The 15,154-nt window shown below is 37.4% G+C and overlaps 1 protein-coding gene across 1 annotated transcript in view; it reads left to right on the plus strand.

Annotated features, from left to right (window-relative positions):
* The window catches only part of shot (dystonin-like protein short stop), a 695,338-nt gene that overhangs the window by 562,275 nt on the left and 117,909 nt on the right, over positions 1-15,154 (plus strand). The window contains exons 57-66 of the mRNA XM_067150176.2: positions 173-491; positions 2,614-2,786; positions 2,897-3,094; positions 4,899-5,162; positions 6,662-6,856; positions 7,178-7,418; positions 10,103-10,353; positions 10,440-10,640; positions 11,714-11,868; positions 13,521-13,532. Of these exons, the coding sequence (XP_067006277.2) occupies positions 173-491; positions 2,614-2,786; positions 2,897-3,094; positions 4,899-5,162; positions 6,662-6,856; positions 7,178-7,418; positions 10,103-10,353; positions 10,440-10,640; positions 11,714-11,868; positions 13,521-13,532 (2,009 nt within the window). The remainder of the gene's footprint in view (positions 1-172; positions 492-2,613; positions 2,787-2,896; positions 3,095-4,898; positions 5,163-6,661; positions 6,857-7,177; positions 7,419-10,102; positions 10,354-10,439; positions 10,641-11,713; positions 11,869-13,520; positions 13,533-15,154) is intronic.

Here is a 15,154-nt window from a genome sequence, read left to right on the forward strand (position 1 = left end):
GTTTTCACATATCTTGTAATTACAAAGTACATTTAAAACATTTTACACTACCATATCTATTTTAGTTAGTCTATAAACTAATATTGAAAAATTGTTATTGTTTTGCAACAGTCTACATCCAGAGGTTTACTTCAACATGAGTATAACTTATTCTAATATTTTATTTTCACAGGACTTAACTGAAGAAGTGGCCAACCACCAGAGCCAAGTGGATGGTACAGTAGATAGTGGTCTTGAGCTTATGAAGCATATCACAAGTGACGAAGCATTACAGCTGAAGGATAAATTGGACTCTTTACAACGCCGTTTCAATGACCTGACCTCTCGTGGAGCTGACCTTCTGAAACATGCTCAGGATGCACTACCATTGGTACAGCAGTTCCACAACTGCCATAATCGTCTTGTTGACTGGATGATGGGCGCTGAGGCACAGCTACAGTGTGCTGAACCTCGAGAGGAAGATATCCACCGACTTGAGGTTGACATACAAGGTTAGTGTAGAATTTTGAACTTTATGACCATGAATTTGGATCAGTTTAACCAACACTTATTGACTTAGAAGGAAAGAAAGAAAGAAAGGATGAATTTGGTGGAAAGTCGTAGGAAAATTGAAGATAAAGTTTGTTGTAGCTGGATACAAGATTGTACTACGTTATATCTGTTACGCTACATCAACAATAAATGTTACTGTTATCAGGAAATTGTCTCAGATTGATGCTGTTTGGATTTTCTGTCTGTTTACACTGAAGGATGGTCATTTTGCCAGGCTGAGTGGCTCACCTTCCAAGTCCGAATTGGCAGGTTCGATCCCAGCTTAGTCTGCTGGTATTTGAAGGTGTTCAAATATGGCAACCTGAAGTTGGTAGCTTTACTGCCACATAAAAGAACTTATTTGGGATAAAATTCTGGCACCTTAGTGTCTCCAAAAACTGTAGAAGTAGTTAAAGGTACATAAAACCAATAATATTATTAGTTATTATACTTTCCACCTGTGACACAGAATATCCTTCAGTGTCTGGTTTGTCGGTGCCTCTTCAAAACAAAGATTGAGTTCATCTGTCTTGCCTGAGTACTTGTCCTTAAGTTGAAGAGTTGGAGGGGGGTCATATCTGTTTAGCTTCTCCCTGAAGATCCGGTAATAGTTTCTCATATTGTTCTTAGCACAGTCATCATTTATCCTCCTGAGTAGTTGGTCTCCTTGTTCCTTCTTAGCTTTCTTGATCCCTCTGGACATAATCCTAGTTTCCACAAAGTGTTGCCAGGCACTCTCGTCCTTTTTGGTTTGCCAGATGTGCCATGCCTTCTTTCTCAGATCAAGTAGTCTATCACACACTTTATTCCACCATTTGTGCTTCTTCATCCTGGTAACAGGCGCAAGCTGTTCTGCCTTGATTATAAGACTCTTCTCTATCTGCTTCCAGTCCTGACCTCCTAGGTTGCTGGTTGACTTGCCCCATTCCTCCTTGTTCTCCTTTATTTTTTCTGGATCATACCTCCTTCGTGCAAGGCTTTTCCTTTGAACGTTACTCTTGGGGATGATCTTCAGTTTCATTTTAGATAAGTAGTGGTCCGAGTAGAGGTTGGCCTCTCAGAGAACCCTAACATTTTGGATTTCCTTATGAAATTTCCGCTTTATTGCAACATGATCTAACTGGAATTCTCCCAACTTTCTTGTCGATTACGAAACCTGTTCCAAGATGGGGAACATTTTCATAATTCTTGTCCCAGTCTTCCTCTTAAGTACCCTGAGTTCTCCAGATTCAAAGCTGTCCTCATCCAAGAACCTGCTCTCTTGCACAGCCATTACGATGATTCTATGTTCATTTAATGTGTCTATTAGAGTCTTAAGTTTCCCCATTTTCAAAAGCGAATTTGCAGTAGTTTGTTTTCCTGTATTTTATTTTGCTTGAGGTTCCAAGATGCTCCAATTCATCTTTGCATGACTTTGCAGACACCCCAGAATCCGAAAGTCTGCTTGTGCACTTATGTGCAGTGGATTGACCACCTGGGGTAATTAGTTTCACATCACACTTTTCCATGATTGATAATTCTTTCAGTTCTGGGGGTGACTTCTAGAGTCACCTATTCTTACAATTGTTATAGCTGTTACGTAAAATTTCTGTTAGTATACCGAGTTTTATGTGGCTACCTTTGTTAGAAGGCAGCTTTGTAAATAAAAAATATAACTAGGAAGTACATAACCGTACAGTAAAACTTCAGTAAAATAAGTAACTACAAGAATACAAAAGAACTACAATTTCACTCGAACTTAGTAACTCTGAAACAAACTGTGGACACACCGAAGTCAAAGTGAGGAAAGCTATCCCTGCACAATCTGCAAGATGCATTCTGCCATGATGTGGAAGAATTTTGAATTCAAATTGTACTGTAAAATACTATTTTAAGAAAATAAAGACAATTTTGAATTAAAAGCTGAATTTCTTTAATGGGACTGTCATTGTTCTTGGAATTACAAATCATCCATATAAACCATTTAAATAACTTGGAAAACCATATCTCGTGTTTCAGGGAACAAGTGATTCTTTGAATTTGTCTGGATTTTGAATTAGCCAATTTCAATTATTGAGCTTGTACTTTTTTTTACTTCCTCAGAATTCCGTCCAGTTCTGGAGGCTATAAATCTTGTTGGGCCTAAACTGTGCCAGATATCACCAGGTGAAGGAGCATCCACAATTGAGGGTCTTGTTACTCGAGATAATCGTCGGTTTGATGCCATTGCTGAACAAATCCAACGAAAGGGTGAACGTATTCAGCTCTCCAAACAGGTAGGACATTTGACTGTTCACTATACTTATTCTAATATTTGTTAACTTTATAACAATGTCACTTCAATGTTTCATCTTTATTCTACTTCATATTATATTTCCTTTTTCAGCGCTCGCTGGAAGTGATCGGAGACATTGATGAGCTGCTAGATTGGTTCCGTGAAGTAGATGGCCAAATCCGTGAAGCTGAACCTCCAAGTTCAGACCCAGATGTCATCCGTGTTCAGTTGAAGGAACACAAGGCTCTAAATGACGACATCTCCAGTCAGAAGGGTCGTGTCAGAGATGTCCTTTCTACGGCTAAGAAGGTAGTTCTCAAAATTCATAAAATTGTAGTGAACCGGATGGGATTTATTTCAGTGTAGTATATGAGTAAATAGATATCAGTGGTCAGATTGTTTTAAATACAAGGAAGTACATGTATTTAAACTGGATTGAATCAGGTATTACATATTTCAATGCCCATGCTACCTTAGAGTTGATATTACTAAGTGTTTCACCTTTTTTTTTTTCCCCTTTTCTTCCCCTGAGAATAATATGCTATAATAATGATAATAATGATAATAATAATAATAATAATAATAATAATAATAATAATAATAATAATAATAATAAATGAATAAAAGGTGATAAGATGGATGATAATAATTACAGAGGAATATCTATAGTTTCGCTGCCATACAGGATTTTCCCTCAAGCATTATTAAACAGAGTAAAACAAAATTTGGGAGAGTATCAAACAGGCTTCGAGAAAGGTAGATGATGTGCAGAACAAATTTTTGGCCTTAATAGTATCCTAAAATACAAGATGCTGGGACAGATTAAATATGTGGCAGTTTTTGTGGAATTCAGAAAAGCATATGTCTCCATTGACAGAAAAACTTTGATGGGGGTTCTAGAAGAATTTGGAGTAGACAACGAGACAAGAAATTTAATCAGGCAGACAATTATCAACACTTACTCCAAAATAAAGTTCAGTGTGGAGATCTTTGGGTCCTTTAAAATTAAAACTGGTGTATGACAAGGAGATAGTCTCACCAATCCTATTCAAATGCGTTCTGTAAGAAGTTGTTAGGGAACTCCTTACTCAGACTTTCAAAGATATATTAAAGAGCTCCAGATGTTAGCAAAGAAGACTGGTTTTCAAATTTCTGAGAAGACTTGTGTTCATGACCAACATTAAAGGGGCCCCTTAGCTGGTGAAGTTAGGCGATGAAAAAATAGAGAGTTAAGAGCTACAAGTATTTGGGAGAAAAGTTGCAAGAGAAGGGGTCGGAAAGGAATGCTGTTAAAGAGCTGGGGAGAAAAATGGAAATGGAATTTCAACTGCCGAGGAACATCTACAACAAAAAGTTTCTATGTTATCAGGCTAAACTAAAGTATCTAGACACTATTGTTAAAGCTGAGTGAGTGTAAAAGAAAAATACTCAGAAAAATTCTAGGCCCAAATATGAAAAATGAGACTTAAATCGAACAAGGAATTGTATCGGCAAACAGGAGGAGTGGTTGAATTTATGAGGAAGTGAAGGGTGCAGTTCTATGGACACTTGTTGAGGATGGACAATAGCAGATTGACAAAGAGAATTTTTGAATTCTTCAAGAAGGGGAAGACAGAGCTGAAATGGTTTTGAGAAGTGAGTTTGAACTTGCCTGAGAGATGGTGGCTATGGAAGATGATATAATGGGCATACATGAATTTAGACAATTCGTTAGAAAGTTCTGGGAGGCTGGGGAGACACTAGTAAAGAAAGGGAGATCCTGTACAGAAGAAGGAAGTAGGAGAAAGAATGAAAAAGATACTGGCAGAGAGTGAAGGCAAAGAAAGTGGTCCATAGATGGTAACCACCTTCAGTTGAACCTGAGACTCATTTCATGTTTGAAAGCAGTTTTAAATTCTTGACGATAATATTTTTGTGGTTAAAGCAGCACTTGAATCTAGCTAACTGTTAAGGTATGCTTGTTGAGTTTGTTTATATGAAGTTTAGTTAGTTGGTTTCCAGGTTGTCATGTAAGGCATTTTTAAGGTCCTTTTTATTATAACCTTTGTAAGATCATGTTCTTAACAATTGACTTCACATGTGCCTGTCATAACTGAAATAAACTGTTATCTAGGTACTGCGTGAGTCTGCTCAGCATGAAGACACTTCAACAATCCGTGAGAAGATGGAAGACCTTCGCGACATCATGGACACTGTAACTGGACTGAGTTCAGACAGACTGGGCATACTGGAGCAGGCTCTGCCTTTGGCTGAACATTTCCATGAGACTCATGCTGGTTTGGGTAGCTGGCTTGAGGACATGGAACAGCAGGTGTCAATGCTTGCTATGCCTGCCCTTCGGCCAGACCTTATTGCCCAGCAGCAGGATCGCAATGAGGTGAGCATTCATTCATTCATTGATCTTACCTCACTGTTTTAATTGGGCTAAATGAATGTGATTTTCAATGGTAGGGGGAAGGATAGTTCCCAGCAAAATCATACTAGATTTTTGAAATGCAAATAAATGACCATGTGGTTCAGATTCAACATAAAACTAGCAGTTCCTGTGGCTAGTAATTACGATGTCGGTGATCACAAGCTTGCTTTTGGCAAACTAACACTAATAAGGTGAAACCCCAGAAACCTTACTATACTTTCACATCCTAGTGTGTGTTTTGTAGTGACTTTAACAGCACAAGTGCCCTAAAAATAGCCAAATTCTTGTTCAGTTTTAATAATTTTAAGGCTTGGAAAGTTGGCCCTAACATATAGGCTAAGACATCTTGATGATAGGTTGTCATAAGCATGAGGTGCAACTTATAATCATATTACTTGAAGAAACATTTGATACCAGAACATTTTAAGTGACCAAGAACCTCATAGTAGTACTCTTAAACAAAAATAGTTGTCACTTGATTATATTCATGTCTTTGAAAAGTATATTTTAAAGGTATAGTCATGATGATGATCTCTTATACTGATGTAGCTGGATTAGGACAAATGTGGTTCCTCCATTTTAATCTTTTTAAACATCTCATCCATCATAATGTTCCACTCTTGGTTCGGAACAAGAGTCCATCCAGAGCTTATTTAGGCATTCATTCATTCATTCTTTCATCCATTCATTTAATGTGTCCAAACTATCTTAGTGTACTACTTCTCCAGTTTATTACTTAATTACCTTTAACTGTTCAACCTTGTCTTTTCTTTGCACCAGTGTCCGTGCTATACCATCCGGCACAGCTATAAACAGTAAAGGTTTATTATTTTGGGGTAACTCTGGTAATCCCATTGGGATAAACTTTTGTGGTGGTAGCAGGGACATGATTAGTTGCTGATTTTCCACTCTGATGGCTGAGGTTTGAATTCCAGTGAATTCTATGGTAGAATTCTCATATGAAAAGTCACTTGATATGAATTGGTCAAAACCTGCAATAACAGAGCGAGTTGGCTACACGATATGGGTTGTGTAGTGGTAATCTTGCATTTGTGAGCTCGTGGGTTGGAACCCCAGCATTGGCAGCCCACAAGATGGTGTTTCATAGTTTCCAATTTTGACACCAGGCAAATGTCGAGCCTACATTAATTAAGGCCGTGGCTGCATCCTTTGCTATCTTAGCCCTTTCCTTTCCTTTCCTACCTTCATAAAAAATCTCTTTGTTAGTGCGACTGGTGGCAAAAAGAAAACAAAACCAAAACAAATGTGGGTGATTTCTGGGACCTCAAATATAACTGGGATAAACTAAAGGTTAAAAAAAGAAAAAAAAAATGTTCCTTCTTCTGATTTTTTGGTGTTGGTTCTTGTTGTGGATAGTTTACATTTGAATCTTCGTTATAAGTAAATGTTTTTTAAAAGTAAGAATTATTGTAATGTATGGTTGTTTCTTCCTTTAACAGATGTTCATCCAGTCCATAACTGAACACAAGCCTCTTGTTGAGAAACTAAACAAGACTGGTGAAGCACTTATAAAGTTATGTAATGATGAGGAGGGTGCTAAAGTACAAGAGATCTTGGATGTGGATAACACACGTTACAATGCTTTGCGAAGTGAGCTGCGGCAGAGGCAGCAAGCCTTAGAGAAAGCTTTACAGGTAAGATCTCCTTCATGGAGTGTAATATTCCCTGGTCAGTATTTTTAATCATACAGTTGCAACCCTGGTAGGGGGGACCATCTCAGGATTTCACTTGTGTGTCTAGACGGAAGAGTAGTTATGGTATGTATTAATTTTAAATCTGACAACATTACAGATCTGTCTTTCCTTTAATCTATTTAAGAGTCCTATTGCATTATATTCATTCGTAAGAAAAGCTGTTAGGTAAAAGTTTTGCTTAAGTTCTGTCAGTCGCTTTCTCTTTTGCTGTGCTAACCCACTGGAACCTTATTAAATTATTAAACCATTTCCTTAATGTAGGAGTCCAGCCAGTTCTCTGACAAGCTAGAGGGTATGCTGCGTGCTTTGGGCTCCACTGCAGATCAAGTGAACTCAGCCGAACCTGTGTCTGCACATCCACCTCGAATCAGAGATCAGCTCGACGAGAATGCTGCTCTTGTTGAGGATCTAGATAAGAGAGAAGAAGCCTATGCTGCCGTGAAACGAGCAGCCAATGATGTTATAACCAAGGCAGGAAACAGAGCTGAACCAGCTGTCAATGGTAAGTACCTTTTAGTACTTGTCATGATATTATAGAGTTGAGAAATACTGCGTTATTAGAATTAACGTAATAAATTGAAGTTTTTGCTACCAAATCCAGCAGGAAACTCCTGTATTCACAGGAAAGCAAGGTACCAATAACTCATACAAACTATGCTTCTAAAATAATGCACAGGAATAAGATGACAAATAACCTTCAAAGTAAGTAGTCTTTTAAGATGAATTTGATATTTAGAAGGATCGCTGGGCTCAGTATACGAAAAACAAGAGATTCCATTATACTCTTTCCTTTCAGCTGTTTCCTGAAGGTTTGAAATTCTTCCCTGTTCAGAAATTACATTACACCTACCACTTATTAAAATCAAAACAATCCACCACAACACACACTTCAGTTCCAACAAAATTTTAAAACACACAGTGATTTACCAGCGGCAAGATTTCAAAAGGCAAATGACACATGGAATGAAAACAATATCATGGGACCTATTGCTTGAAATCGATAAGAGTTCAAACACAGTTGATCAATTTATCAAAGTAGAGTGCACGCCAACATCATTATCTCTGCAAATTTGATGTTATATGCCTAATTCCTTATCAGAGTCGAACAGTCTCTTGTTATAATAATATCTCATTTCTTGGTTACTTGCCTGGCATCTATGGAGCTTACTTATAACTATCTACACATCTGCCAAGTTTACCAGTGACCTCCACAGTGTGATCTGTCGACAATATCAAAACCGACCTGAAGCTAGCTGCAGATTGGTATCAAAACTACTGGCGAGTGGTTGTGCAGTTTGGGTCAGGAGATAGTGGGTTCAAACACCACTTTTGGCAGCTCTGAAGATGGTTTCCCTTTTTCACACCAGGCAAATGCTGATCAAATCAGTTTGCTTCAAGACAATGACAGACTGGACACAGCCAATCAAACCGAAGATCTCATCACATCATTTGGTTGGGAACAATGGTAGCACACACAATGCCTGCCCCTGCAGTCCTTCTTTAGCATTAAGTGATTTCCATCTTTACCTTCACCTAATGAAGTTCCTTGATGGTTCGCATTTTGATGACTGTGATGATCTCAAATGGTTCGCATTTTGATGACTGTGATGATCTCAAATAGAGAGTACAGGCATGGCTTTCATCCGAGGTAATTTTGTTCTTTGATGGGCATAGAGAAATTGGTGCCCTGTTTTGACAAATGCACTAATAATGGTGGTAACTTTGTGGAGAAGTAGTTAAAGGGGAATAGTACCCAAAGAAAATGAAATGTTTTCAAAATTATGTTGCATTTCTTTACTTAATAAAGGCACCTTCATATATTGAGAACTTTCAGTCTCTTGTGTTGTATCTCTTCTTTATTACATTCTATCAATGTTCATTATCTTCCCACTCTTTTAAAATGAATTCTTTGTCTTGTAAGAATGTTATTTAGTTGAGTTCTACCACATTTGAGAATTTCAGTCAGTTTCCTTGCAGAAATTTCTTTTTCACTTTCAATAATTACTTTCCTTGTCTCCTCTAATGTTAAAACCACCCTGCTAAATAGCAGATTCACTGTCTGTACAAGATTGAACGTTGAAATCAAACTGAAAGTACTTTTTTCTGCCTGGCAATAGCATTGGCTACATTGCATAAAACAGTACTAAGTTTAAGTCTGTAATTCTGCCTCATTCTTTGTTAATATATTTTAAAACTTTATTGGTAGGTTACAGGATAGAGAGGTTGAGGAAAATTCTTTAAATTGTACCTCACAAATCTGAAAGTTCTTCTGCATAAATTTGTCAGTTAGCTATGAAAAAACATATTACCAGGAATGAGTAGAGTAGTGTTCAGTACAAAATTGTCTGGGCGTGAAATTCACATCAGTATCCGAAATACAATATGTTTAGCTGCTGACTATGGTGGAAAATGGCTACTAAAATGAGGGTATATTTACACAGAGACAAATGACTGATTCTTATGGTGACCACTGAATAGAGGTGACCTTTTCAGCAGATTTAACTGTACTTCAAAATGTAAAGCTAAGAAGCAGCAGTTAATTGAAGTTAATGAGTAGAGCAGGGATGGCAAACCTTTACTGACTAGCGTGTCAGTTAAGGTCTTGTTTATTACTTTATAGTGCCTAGTGTGGCATTGGTTAATTTTCTTTAAAATCATGAAACTCCTCATTTGACTTCATTTACTTATTAGATAACATTACATATAAATCAATTTGACCAAAACTTTCATAATTTTATTTTGCAAACATCACTGAAAACCACATTTTTAAAAACAGGTAAATTTTCAGAATAAGGTGTATTTTTGCTTTAACCAAATAAAATTTGTAAAAAAATATGGCCACAGAATTGACCCATACTTCTTTATTAAAACATAATGTTAAAATATGCTATGTTACTAGATTTTTGACATATTTATTACAAGTTAAAAACATAAAGATATGTTAATATCCTGTTTGACGTGCCACAGAATTCATGTTTGTTTGTCACCTAGTAGCACGCATGTCATAGGTTCATCATTCCTGGAGTAGTGTAATTTAAAGTTACGATTGATGCAACCTGCAACAAAATTCTCCTTCAAATTTTAGAAACTACTGTATTTTTAGATGTATTATATTTCTCCTTTCTTTCCTTCCGTCACTTCTCAACACATTTTAGTTGATTAATAAACTGGTAAATTATCCTGTAGATATCAAACGGAAGTTGGAACGCCTCAATAGTCTCTGGAATGAAGTCCAGAAGTCTACTACAGATCGAGGCAAATCTTTGGAGGATGCGTTATCAGTGGCAGAGCGTTTCTGGGATGAGTTGCATAGTGTTATGGGCACACTCAGAGATCTGCAAGATTCTCTCAATTCACAAGAGCCACCAGCTGTTGAACCATCAGCCATCCAACAGCAACAAGTAGCCTTGCAAGAGATTCGTCATGAAATTGATCAGGTCAGTTATGTGATTTAGTTATAAAAATATTTAATGAATTCACTGTCTGATGAACTTGCTTACTAATAATGCTCATTTAACTACAGACCAAACCTGAAGTGGACCAGTGCCGTCAGACTGGTCAGGAGTTAATGAACTTGTGTGGTGAGCCTGACAAGCCAGAAGTGAAGAAACACATTGAGGATCTAGATTCAGCCTGGGACAACATTACTGCGTTGTATGCCAAGCGTGAGGAGAATCTCATTGATGCCATGGAGAAAGCCATGGAATTCCACGAGACTCTGCAGGTTTGATTTTTTTTAAATTCACATACAGACTTAGTCTAGTACATAATATAAAATTGCAGGAGACTCGTATTTTTTCATTGATTATTGTTAAAAATTCCTGGTAGTCGTACAGTAAAATCCAAGAACCATGTGCAGTAATGGACTCATTTTTCCTTATCTCGCTTCTGCAACTTGTAAATGGCCACAGTTTCTTGACTTTGGTCACTCTTTGACATGTGGAATACGAATACCCTGCCTCCTGAGACAAACGACGTAATGATTTCCTTAGACACCGAAGCAAACATTTCTAAATATCATCTCCCACATCTGCCAAACCAGATGTGTGATGCTCGCGTGACTCGTTCAACAGAGATCCAGTTGTTTCCAACTTTCTCACCATAGCCACTATTGTGTCTCTCTCCTGAACACCCTTTGCTTGGTTACAATGGACTTTGCAATCTAATTATTTTTCACTAAAAAATATATGTTGAGCTATTGTGTACTGCATCTCAAATGAGTGTACGGTAAAACAACAAGCAAGCCAGCAACAAGCAAAATTTACATAGGTAGTTCCTTTCCCTATTCTTTCACTGTTATCTCATTTTGGTGTTTACCAAATTCGTACGTTCCTCATCACCAGATCTTTCATTCCATGCTTATGTCAGTGTCATACTTTCTTAATGTGTGTACGTACACCTGTTATGTGACCCCCCTCCCCGTCTGCCTGATTCTGATGGTGCTATCAGCCTCCGCTTCAAATGCTAGCGCTGTACCGCATGCGGTGAACCATCTGGTGACGAATGAACATACCACTTACACTTCTATAATTAACGTTTAAATTCAAACTTTCATGCTTGTTCTATCATTAACACCTGAATTCAAACTTTCACTCTTGGAGAAGTCTTACTCGTGAACAGTCAAGATTTTCTTCTGAAGACGCAGGCCAAACTTCTCCAAGAAACGCAAAGAATTTCACCTTATTTTCTTGACACGGCATAAGCCCTAAAAGCCTATATCATGTCTATAATATACAGTATTGTTTATTTCAAAACAAATCCTTGCATGTAGGCATCATTTTGTCTTTTTTTCTTCAGAATCTGCTGGAGTTCCTGGATAGTGCTGAAGATCGATTTGCCAGTATGGGTGCTCTTGGCTCTGACATTGATGCTGTCAAGAAGCAAATTGGACAGCTTAAAGATTTCAAGGCTGAGGTTGATCCTCACATGGTGAAAGTGGAGGCTCTGAACAGGTATGTACACAGACTTCAGTAACACTGAGATAATCAAGTGACCTTGAAAAGAGAATAAATAATTCTTATTCTGAAATTACAGTTGATGCTGATTATAATATTTGAATGACTATAACTTGTAGATTTTTAGATTTTCATCTGTATTATTTGAGAAATGAAGTATTGAGACTAGAAGTTTGTCATAAATTGCCAGACAATTCACATTTGTAATATTAAATAATAATGCATTTGGGTACTTACATGAGCTCCCCCTCATGAAGAGGAAATGAGAGTTCGAAAGCTTTTGAATTACTTGAAATACATCAAAGGTGTAATTTTTTTTACAACAGGTGCAATTTTTTAATTTTTTAAGGTGATTGATATCTGACTGTCAATTTCCTCACATCTCTGAGATGAGCATTATACTCAATTTTTGGTATTAATTTAGTCTTTTTTACCACCTAAAATGTGAAAAATTCTTCAACTGACATAGAACCAATTACGACGATCTTAATAGTTTGAGTTAGTTACAACTGGATGGTCGGGTCATGTAGCTGCAAGTTTGCATTTGGGAGATAATGGGTTTGAACCATGCTGTCGGCAGCATGAATATGATTTTCCATAGTTCCTTATTTTAACACCAGGGGAATAAGTCTGTACTTTAATTAACACCAAGGCTGCTTCCATCCCAGTTCAAGCCTTTTCCCGTTTTTGCATTGACAGAAACCTTCCATGTGTTAGGGCAAAGTTAAACCATTAAAAATAAAAATAGCTAAAAGTACCTTCATAATTACTATTCACTGTGATACAAGTTACAACCTGTATTATTAACATTGTTCTTCATATGTTGCACATCTCACAAGTCAGTTGTATGTACCTGCAAGTGAATTAAACAATCCTTCTTAAGCTTCTATAACAAAGCCACCAAGTGAGTTGCGATGCAATGGGAGGTGGTGAGTTTGAATGTGTCAGTGGCTCTGAGGATAGTTTTCCTTGATTTCCCCACTTTCACTCCAGGAAAACCCTGGGACAGAACCTTAAACAAGACCCCCAGTCACTGCTATACATTTCCATTTGTAGCCCCTTTCATAGTCTATCTTTGCTAAGTACCTACATGAGTTGGTGCAAGGTTAAACACATAGCCACTTTGGATAAAAAAGAATTACATACCTTTCATATTAACACTACATTACAACCTGTTTTCCAGTCATTGACCAGGTCAGGGATGGAATGAATGAAGCAGATATAGGCTATTAGTACGATGGGGTCGCCACTCCCAAAGTGATTTATTAATGACTGATAGATGCTATGAAATGAGAATGGAGAGTGTTGCTGGAATGAAAGATGTCAGGGAAAACCGGAGTACCTGGAGAACAACCTGTCCCGCCTCCGCTTTCTCCAGCACAAGTCTCATATGGAACGACTGGGATTTGAACCACGGTATCCAGCGATGAGAGGCAGACGCGCTGCCATCTGAGCCACGGAGGCACTCATATTAACACTACTTTGGTATATTGTTCTCTCACTGAACAAATTTGAGGGGGAGCTGTAGTCTAGTCTTATATTAGTGATAGAATTGTTATGTTATCTGTAGATTTTTAACTCGTGTTGATTACAATGTTTCCTTTTTTTCTTTCTCTGTCTCTCTTCGTCGTCATTTTCATTGACTCCAGGGCTCTCAGAAGGCAAGTTGTGCACTTTAAAATAAGGAAAGCTGTTGTTGCGTGTGCTTTTTTCAGAGTGTGGCATGAATTTGTAGTTACATGCATGTCTCTGCTAAGTTGAAGAAAAGTACCCAATGCTCCTCTGGAGTAATGCTGTGCATTGAACTACTCTCTAAGATACCAGATAAAAGTGGAAAAAGTTATCCTTGGGCTAAACCTACCACTTACTGGAATGGATTGTATTTTAATTTGTTGCATGCCATTTTCTCCTCATATTTATAAATTTTGAGTTTTACAATAAGATCCTTATTATCATAAAATTAAGTTTCTTATATTTAGAAGACGATACCACATATACTAAGGAAGAGAGTATTTCAAAATCACACTAACTGCTGTAAGAACTCTGGAGAAACATTAAGAGGATATGTGCCATTCCACACTTCTTGCTGACGATTGCATTGGTTTCTGTTGTGTGTCTGCAACTCTTCTTGTGTATATGAGTAATTTAGTTCCCGTGTGCCCAGTATCAACTCTTTCTTTGCTCTAACTTTTGATGAAAGTCAAATCATTGCTGGAGTTTATTAATGTAGGTAATAATGGTTCATTTTTCATTTTTCGGTTGTCTGAAATAGGTTAATTTAGAATGCAAATGTTTTCTGCAATTTATGTTCAAGAATGTTATAATGGAAAGACAGATCAATGTTTGACCTGATCTTTACATTAAGACATACGATGGAGAAAAGATGGGAGTTTGGAAAAGACTTGGTGATGACATTTATTGACATTGAGAAAGCTTATGACAGTGTGCCCAGTTGTCAAGGGACATATTAAGGAAAAAACAAGTTAACAGAGCAGAGTGGAAGTGCAAATGATAAAAGCTATGTACAAAAATTGTGTTAGTAGTGTGAAGACTAGTATAGACAAAATGGTTTAAAGTTGAAACGTCTCCCAACAGGGAAGTGTACTATCCCCCATACTATTCATCATAGTCATGGATGAAATTCATAACAACAAAAAACAGATATTGGGAAGGCAGGCAACAAAAGCCATGTTGTTTGCAGATGATTTAGTGATATGGGGTGAGGATGAAATGTAAGTGCAGAAACAAGTAGATGTATGAAATAAAGAGATAGAGAAATTTGGGATGAAAGTAAGCAGAGAGAAAAGTAAAACAACAGTGATGACAAGGGGAAGGAAGGAAGGAAGGAAGGAAGGAAGGAAGGAAGAGGAAAGATAAAACTGAATGGTAAAATTCTGGAAGTCGTTAAGTTTCAGGTACTTGGGAAATGTGATCACAGAAGAAGGAAAGACAACCGAGGAAATTGGGAAAAGAATACAACAAGCAAACAGCTTCTACCAGAGTGTAAGGGGTATTTTGTGGAACCAAGATGTCCTGAAGAAATGTAAGAAAGTATTATATTAAACTAACCTATGCAGCTGGATCATGGACTTCAACATAATGAGAGGAGAGTAGAACACAGGCAGCAGAGATGAAATTCCTAAGAGGTATCAAGGGCAAGACTAGAAAGGATAGATTTAGAAATGAAGAGATAAGGAAAAGGACAGGAATCTTGAAACCTCAAGACAGGATAGAAGTAACAAAGTTAAAGTGGTATGGGCATATGATGAGAATGGGAGAAGAG

This window comes from Anabrus simplex, chromosome 6, assembly GCF_040414725.1.
Source record: "Anabrus simplex isolate iqAnaSimp1 chromosome 6, ASM4041472v1, whole genome shotgun sequence".
In the NCBI taxonomy this organism is placed as follows: Eukaryota; Metazoa; Arthropoda; class Insecta; order Orthoptera; family Tettigoniidae; genus Anabrus; species Anabrus simplex.